General features: G+C 40.3%; 1 protein-coding gene across 1 annotated transcript; it reads right to left on the bottom strand.

Moving 5' to 3' along the window:
• Window positions 1–8,927, bottom strand: trmu (tRNA 5-methylaminomethyl-2-thiouridylate methyltransferase). Its single transcript, XM_069671389.1, has 11 exons — window positions 8,737–8,927; window positions 8,479–8,644; window positions 8,269–8,375; window positions 7,981–8,103; window positions 7,613–7,785; window positions 6,573–6,626; window positions 4,481–4,547; window positions 4,161–4,261; window positions 3,196–3,340; window positions 3,008–3,090; window positions 1–720 (listed from the first exon to the last, which is right to left on the bottom strand). The coding sequence occupies exons 1-11, from the start codon at window positions 8,816–8,818 to the stop codon at window positions 571–573; spliced, it is 1,251 nt and encodes a 416-aa protein (XP_069527490.1). The 5' UTR covers window positions 8,819–8,927; the 3' UTR covers window positions 1–570.
• Between the last annotated feature and the right edge of the window lie 32 nt (window positions 8,928–8,959).

Raw genomic sequence — 8,959 nt, 5'->3', positions numbered from 1 at the left:
TTTCTTACCATTGAAATCAAAAATGGGCTCAGACTTCTGGTGTCAAAAACATTTTTTTTTCAATCATGTTTTACTTAAATAACCTTATGTAAAGGTGTAGGCAATGCACGCAAATAAAAACAGCAAATCTAATAACGTTTGTAATATGTAAAAGTCAGTACTTGGAAAAGCTTAATGTATTTTTAAAATGAGTTTACAGTTCCCTAGTAAACCTTTCACTTTTTAGTCTCAACTTCAAAACACATAGTTGCAGGTGTTTTAACTTACTAACAAGTAAACAACCTTACAGTACCCAACAACACAATTTTTCAAAATCAGCAGAGAAATCAACACTTTTTTTATATAAATGCAGTCCAAACAAGTATTTGTACTTGTGTTATAAATGCTATGTTTATACATTGAAGGGTATTTTGGAATTCAAAAACAATTCATTGTTGACAGCTTTCAGTATGGCCTCCAGGGCAGGAATCATGTCACAAAGGCCTGCCTAATGGATTTTTGAAGACAGGGTGTTCTACCTCATTTACCAGACAGAGCTTACATCCACCTTGCCTGGCAACTGAGTTCATCTCAGCTTGCTGGTTCAGGGGTCTGCTGCTCCTTGTGCTGTGCAGCTGCTGCCAAACGATCTCTGCCCCTCTGGAGTGTGAATTCACTGGGCCCCAGTTGAATGATCTTTCCACTACCCAGACACTCATCTCCTTTGTAGAGCACAGCAAACTGGTGGATCAAGATCAAGATCAACTTTATTGTCCCACAGGTGGGAAATTTGTCTTGGGCTAATCGCCCATGCTGCAGCCATAAACAAAGAAAACAACAACAACAACAACACAACAGCATACCCATGATATAATAAAACAGGCATCAAAATGACCCTGATGTAAATAAGAAATATCAGTGCCAAATAGCAACTCTGAAGATAAATACATAATATGCAACATAAAGTGCAACAGTGAATACTGCAAACAAGCAAATCACCATCCCTCTGGGTTTTTCTGGCTTTTATCTGACACTATTTAAAAGCTTAGTAGACGCAGGGATAAAATAATTTTTGAATCTGTTTAATCTGCAGCGGGGAACTCGAAATCTTCTACCAGAGGGTAGCAGCTCATACTCACTGTGCAGAACGTGAGACGTGTCACAGATGATCTTATTGGCTTTTTCGCAAAGTAGCCTGTTGATAAATACTCTGCATGGATAAGCATCTCTTTAACACCAATGATTTTCCATGCAGTATGAATTAATCGGGTAAGTTTACTTTTTAACTGCACAGAGAGGTTACCAAACCAAGCTGTGGTACTGTACCTGATTAGACTCTCTAGCACTGCCTGATAGAATGTCATCATAAATTTCTTGTCGACACCATGGACTCTAAGACGACGTAAAAAATGCAACCGTTGTTGTAATCTGCAACAGAGGTTATCAACATGTGTGCTCCAGGTAAGTGAATTGTCAATGAAGACACCAAGATATTTGTATGAGTGGACCTGAGCAATAACTTCGTTGTGGATGACTACAGGCCTGTGGTCACCGACTCCCCGGGGGTCAAACACCATCTCTACTGTCTTATTAACATTCAAAACAAGGTGGTTGACGTCACACCAATTTACAAACCTTTGAATTTCCAAAAAGTATTCTGATGGGTCGCAGTTCTTTTTCAATAAGGATAAAATGTGTCGTCTGAGAACTTAATGATGTGATTGTTTGGATGAAAAACTTCTACACTCATCTGTGTATAGAGTGAACAAGACAGGTGAGCTGACGCAGCCCTGGGGGGCTCCTGTGCTCAGAGTTTTAGGTTCAGACAGTGTTCCATTGACACTGATCTGCTGTCTATGATTGGATAAAAATGAATAGAACCATTTGGTAATAAGAGGGTGAACTTTAAAATCATTCATCCTCTTAATTAAAATATTTGGCTGTAACGTATTAAAAGCTGAACTAAAGTCAACAAATAAAAGGCGTGCATATGAGGTATAATCCTCCAAGTGTCTGTAATTAAAGTGAGTCAGGGCTAAAATGGCATCATCTGTGCTTCTGTTACTCTTGTATGCAAACTGAAAGGGATCCAAAAGACAACTGACTTTCCGCTTTCAAGATATTGATCATAATACTCTCGAAACACTTCATAAGTAGTGAAGTGAGTGCAACAGGACGGTAGTCATTATTCTCTTTACAGCTTGCTTTTTTGGGTACAGGAATGATAATATAACTTTTCCAGATAGAGGGTACAGTACTGAGGCCTTCCTGGGGCAGAAAAAAGTATTTCCACATCGTGCTGGTCAAAGGCTATTTCCACAGAGTCAGATGCAGATATACAGTCCAGAGCCGCTTTTTGCTCTTCTGAGAAGTCTCTTGATTCAAATCTACAGAAAAAGTTATTTAACTCAGTTGCCTTTGCCCTCTTATTTATCACATTTATACCCCTCTTAGCTGGGTCCATGTTTGTCATGGCTTTTAGCAGAATCCCACAGTTTCTTAGTGTTCATTGCCAAGCAGTGGGATTCAAGTTTCTCCCTTTCCTTACTCCTAGCTGTCCTTAATTAGAGATTCAGTTCTTTCTGCCTATTTTTCATACTTGCAAGGTCCCCGCTCTTAAAAGCTATTTTTTTCTGTATAATGCACTCTTTAATTTCCTTTGAAATATAAGATTTATTATTTGGGTATACAGTAATTAATTTTTGAGTTAACACACTATCTTTACAAAAGTTAATATAATCACTAATAGTAATAGTGGCCTCCTCTAACTCCAGGCTATGAAAGAGGTCCCAGTTGGTGCAGGAAAAACAGCCTTTTAGAGTTTCAATACCATCATTATTCCATATGTGTACAGTTTTAACCAGAGGAATGAAAGGAGTAAGGACATACGCTTATACTCCTGCAGTAGGACAAATGGACTGTATTTATATTTAAGTTTCGCTCGAAATATTTTGACACTGTAACTGGCGTGACAGCATAAGACAAAGAAATTACATTTTATTCTGACAACACATATGTTTGATGTTACCTGTCCTGGAGTCAGAGCTCTGATTGGCTGGGAGAGTGAGATCCACACAGAGCCGTTCATGTTCAGGGTCACTGTACAGGGAGCTGGAAAGCACACAAAAGTAGTATTTTATTGATCAATAAATGTATTCTCTGCATTTTACCTTTTCCCATTAATCAGTGGGCATTTGTTGATAAAAACAAACTCACTAAGCGGCATCTGGTGGATGAAGCGGAAATGACACTCCATCATCTGGGTCCTGGCTAGTTCAGGAGGGGGGTCCACTGCAACCCAGTGGAAACGATCTGTCCGCACCGTGTCACGGAAGAGAGCTGGGTGATTGGTACATGGAGCCTTATCCATATAAAATATAATAAACAGCAACAAATTGTTAAGTTTTAAACAGAGTTGTACGCTTGCTTACACATAAACAATGACCTAACAATAAATACAAAAAAATGTATTAACTTAATTAAATTCACATAAACTAAAAATAAATAAATTATTAAAAAACATAAAGGTTGCCATCATTTTGCTTCCCTAGAGAGAGTTATAAGCATGAAACATTTTGTCTTTCATGTAATTTAATTTCATCAATGCATTATCAAATACTGATTTGTGATAGGAAAAAGAGCACAAACTACAGCTGCTTGATAAGAAACAGAAAGCACAAACTAGAGCTGTTAAACAAAAAAACGTTTCCATTTAAATTAATTGCGGTTGGGTCAGTCACAACTATTTATCTATAATTGGGCAGGTGAGCACAGCTGAGGTGTTCTCGCAAAACAACAAAGATGCTAATTCACCTTACGTACAAATGGTAAGTGGTGGCTACCCTACCATGTCACACAAACATCAGTGTTTCATTCAGAACAAAAAGCCATATGAATCTGATGTTGGAACTGGCCTTGCAGCGTACAACTACATTAAATGTTTAATTCAAGTGATTGGTTGTCGCGTCCAAAGGCATTTTGGTGTGTGTCTGTTGATAACGCAGCTTGAAAATTAATAGAGAGGTTCCAAACACATTCACAGTTTTGAGTTGGTCTGGCAATGCCAGGCTAATAATGAGGCATCTGAATGAAAATATTGCCTCGGATCTATCATACCAAGATACAACAACAAATGACAAAAAAGACATTTTCACTTTTGCCACAGAGAAGGACTTTCTCACCACAAAGACATCCCCAGTAGCAATGTCTTTGTCCACCACAAACCAGGGGTCCCTGGTCCCTCCTAACCTTGCCCTCTGGCCCAGAGTCAAAGTGAACCAGCCTGGATGGACAGAAACACACAGGATAATTACAAGAGTTAGGACATTAAACTCACAAGTTTTTTTGTTGTCCTTGGTTTGGAACACAAATTTAAAGGATAACCAAGGGATTTTAGGTCTTAGTGGCCCAATGAGAGCTAATGATGACACAGTGTCATTCCAGTTCTTCATTTTGTAGGAGAAGTTTACAATTTGATAACCTCAAACAACCACAAGCATACCTTTGTGTTTTCCCATGACAGTCCCATCCTCAATGGCGATAAAGCTCCCTGGTTTAGGTTCCAGATACTAGAAATGAAAAACACAATGGCCCTCATTTATCAAACGAACGTATGGCAGAAAACCGTGTGTACGACCATTTCCACGCAAGCTTCCGCATTTATCAATTTGGACGTGAGCGGAAGCTACGATCAGATCTCACGTCAGGTCTGAGCTCGTGTACACAAATCTGAGTCTGTGGATCTGCGGTGCAGCACAGCAAAATCTGGCTGAGTCTGAAAGTAATTATTAAACAAACCTCAGCTGTCATCTAAGCATAAGCAGTCACATATTCAGAACAGATCAAAACGGATTCTTAAAACGAATAAAACAAAATGATTATTTTTTAAAAGCCCACGTTTTTAGTGATACCACTTTTTTTGTAAAATAAATATGATAGGCTAAATAGCCTAAACATGACAACTAATTATTCAACATTAAAATTTCAAATAATAAATACAAGCAGAAATCCGTGTTTGCAAATGAACTCAAAATAGCCTATGGTAAAATTGTGCAATTGTTTTTGAGCGCAGGTTCAACAGTGTGCACACACGCACACGGGTCACAGTGGAGCGCTGCTTCGGGTTGCTCAAGGGCAGGTGGCTCCGTCTTGGACCAGCGGGGGGAACGCTGCTGTATACCCCAGAGAAAGTGTGTGACATTATTTTGGCCTGTTCAGTTTTGCACAACATTACATTGGTAAATGGAGTGCCTTTTGATGTGCCGGCGCAGCCAGAGGAGCCAGTGCCCAGGGAACCGTGGCAGCACAGCCTCCACTGGGGGCTATACGGAGGAGACAGGACCTCATCAATCGCTTTTAAAATGTAAAACTTCAACTTCAAACTTTTGCAAACGCGCTGCAGTATTTAATCAGTAATGTGATGAAGTATCCTAGGTGAAATTGGCTAAAGGCATATTAAACACAGACAATGGACAACATTTAGTCATTTAAAGATTTTATTAAGGCTTTTTTAGGGTTTCGTTAATTTATTTTAATGTGTTATTTATTGCCTCAAGTGTGCCGACAACTGAGGCAGCGCAGCACGGGGGGCAGAGGGCACGCGCTCGTTCTCGGCAGCCTGACTCTGTGGGTCTGGCTCAGTGGGACCGCTCTGGGGAGGAGACCTGGCCGACATAATGCTGATGCCTGGCTCTGAAACATTTAGACATACAATAGAAATGTATACCCATGTAACATGTGTAAGCCTTATAATTTGTAAGAAATTTCTAAGTTATTGAGAATTTTAATCAAACCTCAGCCGGAGTCCATTCCTGTACGGCAACGCTGTTGACTGCCTCCGTTATCGAGCTATCGAGTTATCGAGTTATATGAGCTCCTTTAATTCCAGTTTTCAGACTGCCAAAAAGCACATCTTTGTTTTGCTCCACCTCAGATGTGAGGATGCCGATTAACAAACAAAGTTTCTTTCTTGCCAGTGTTTCTTCTCTCCATGTTTGACCTCAGTGGGCGAGGCCTCCGAACCAGGAATATTTAAGGGCGTAACATGTTAATGACGATCAAATTCAGCCGCCGCATTTATCAAGACCCGATCATTTGTACGCTGGGATTGGTCAGATACGAACGTTTCATAAATCACACGTGTGTCCTGTCGTAAGACCAATTCTGCGCTCAGATCTGCACCCGTTTTCACGCAAGATTGATAAATGAGGGCCATTGTTTCCATGTACAGTTTAAGGCCATATTTCTAAATACACCTAGGCTCAAGATATTCACACTAAACTAACTTTTTCACACCTTCCCACAGGTGTGGGGAGGAAACACCTATGTTAAAGTACATATCCTATTATTTTACCACAAGAAATGTATGCTGACAAAAATGTTGTGTTGTGTGTTGTGAAAAACTATGTCTGAAATTGATTAGTCTAGGTGTATTTAAATCTATGTCGTTACAAATAAGGGATTTTTAACTCGTCAGAAACAAACACATGAGGCTCTGTTCCAATCTCTACAATACACTGAAAGAACAGAAATAGGAAATAAGAACAAAACAAGCTAAATTAGCAAAATTGAAATGTGGATGTTTTAATACTTACCTCCAAAATAAAGTTCTCGAAGTTTCTCTTTCCAATGAAACAGATGCCCATGCTCTGTAAAGAAATTAACACACTCAAAAAAAATAATAAAAATACAATGTTACAATATTACAAAATACATACATACACACACATTGATGAAGCCAAGCACAAGCAGACCTCCATGTGACATTGAAGAGGCGTGTCAGCCAAGACAGCCCAACAATGTCCAGAGCCTTTAGCATCTCAGGGCAAATCTCATCTACTCCCCCTCCTGAGTTGTCTAACGGTTTGCCAGAACTTCCTTGAGGCCAACCGAAAGTCCTTCTCCAAAGCCTCCCCTAACTCCTCCTAAACCCGGCTTTTTGCTTCCGCAACCACTGAAGCTGCAGCCCTTCTGGCCACGTGCCTGCTGCCTCTGGAGACCCCTGGGCAAACCCCGCCCAAAAGGCCTCCTTCTTCAGTTTGACGGCTTACCTCACTGCCGGTGTCCACGGTCAACGGTTTCTGAGGTTGCCGCCACGATAGGCACGGAGAGCCTTCTGGCCACAACTCCTTGTAGCTGCTTCCACAATGGAGGCTTTGAACACAGTCCATTCGGATTCCATGTCCCCAGCCTCCACCAGGATAAAAGATAAATTCTTCTCGAGGTGGGAGTTTGAAGACCTTGTGAACAGGGGCCTCCGCCAGACATTCCCAATTCACCCTCACTACACGTTTAGATTTACTAGGTCTCCCCGCACCACCTCCGGTTCCGTCCCCGCCAGAGAAGAAACATTCCACGTACCAAAAACCAGTCTACGCTGCTGGAGATCAGCACGCCAAGGCCCCCACCTTTGCCTGCCACCCAGTTTGCAACACAACCGACCCCTATGCCTATCCCTGCAGGCAGCGGTTGCACGTCACTAATTTGGACTGAGCCCAGCCAGGCCCCTATACATATATATATATATTTATATATATACACAGATATATATACATATACATATACATACATATATATATATATATGTATATATATATATATATATATAAAGATATATATAGATGTGTGTGTCTACCTCTTTTCTCTTGAGCACATGGTGAAATCCTGCCTCAGCAGCAATCTTTTTGACAAACTCTTTGGTAAGTCCGGTAAGTGGGAACATGGTTTGTCTCAAGGCATCTTGGGAGATCTGACTGAGGAAGAAGGTTTGGTCTTTGAGGAAATCTGCTCCTTTGTATAACCTTACCGCTGGGCAGAGGAGAGAGAAGAACAGTTGTTAAAAAAAAGTAAGAGCCAGGCTTAAAGTAATTGGTACAAATTCATTGCCCTTAAAAACTAAAAACAGGGTTGTCAAATAGAGCAAAAATGTTGAAAAAACATTTAAAATTCAGGCTTAAAAAAATAGAACTTCATAGAACTAGGGGACAGTAGTTAGAGCCTTACGATTTCTAATCTCAAATCTATCTCTGAAGAGAGTGGTAGGAGGAGCTGTGTGCATCTGTTGGAAAACCTCTTCATCTTCCTGTGATGTCCTAGCATAGTGGCCTGTTGCCATGGCATCAGCACCTAAGTCAAAAACAGCACAAGACCTTTCTTTTGTGATTGATATCAGATAAATTATATTCTTATATCTTAAACTACCACCCACTGCATTCAATTAAACAAGTTAAGGAGATGCTGAGGTGAATAGAATGAGTTTATATCAGTTAGTATGAACATATGATTACATACCCAAAATGTTGATAGCATACTTGTGGAAATGGTTGAATTTGATGTGCTTATTGCACAGTATATCTGGATTTGGCGTCCCGCCCTTCTCATATTCCTTCAATAGATTACTGAAAGTGGCAAAAGACAGAAGGGACATTTACGTTTAAAGGTTATAAGATGTGTTGATGATATGTGATGTGATTTCTGCATAGCAGCCACAAATAACGTTACCTGAAAACTTCATGCCAGTACTCTTTGACGTAAGACACTTGATGGAAGGGGATGTCCAGGATCTGACATACTTTGTAGGCGTCCTCACAGTCTTTCTCTGTAGTGCAAACCCCTTTTTCATCCAGTGAGTCCCAATTCTTCATAAAAACTCCTGTTACATTATAGCCTTCACGTGTAAGACAAAAAATAAGAATGTGTGATAGTGATTGCACATTTGCCAACAGAAGATAACTGTCAAACAAAACAGTTTTCTCTTACCTCTTCTCTTTAGTAACAACGCCGCAACAGAGCTGTCAACGCCTCCAGACATGGCGCACACCACGTGTCTTATAATACCCATGTTTTTAAATTATAGTCCTTTCTATATATAATATTTCCCTTATGTACTAAGATAAATTAGTCGATAGCTCTCCATTGCCACTTGCAGGAGAAGGTCCAGGGGCAGCCATGTTTACGGTCCGTTCAACAATAATGTCCGACA

The sequence above is a fragment of the Semicossyphus pulcher genome, unplaced genomic scaffold (assembly GCF_022749685.1).
Source record: "Semicossyphus pulcher isolate SPU_LCO1_2020_fin unplaced genomic scaffold, fSemPul1.0.p SCAF_20, whole genome shotgun sequence".
Lineage (NCBI taxonomy): Eukaryota > Metazoa > Chordata > Actinopteri > Labriformes > Labridae > Semicossyphus > Semicossyphus pulcher.
Note: the sequence above shows the minus strand (reverse complement) of the source record. Positions and strands in the feature narration are given on the sequence as shown.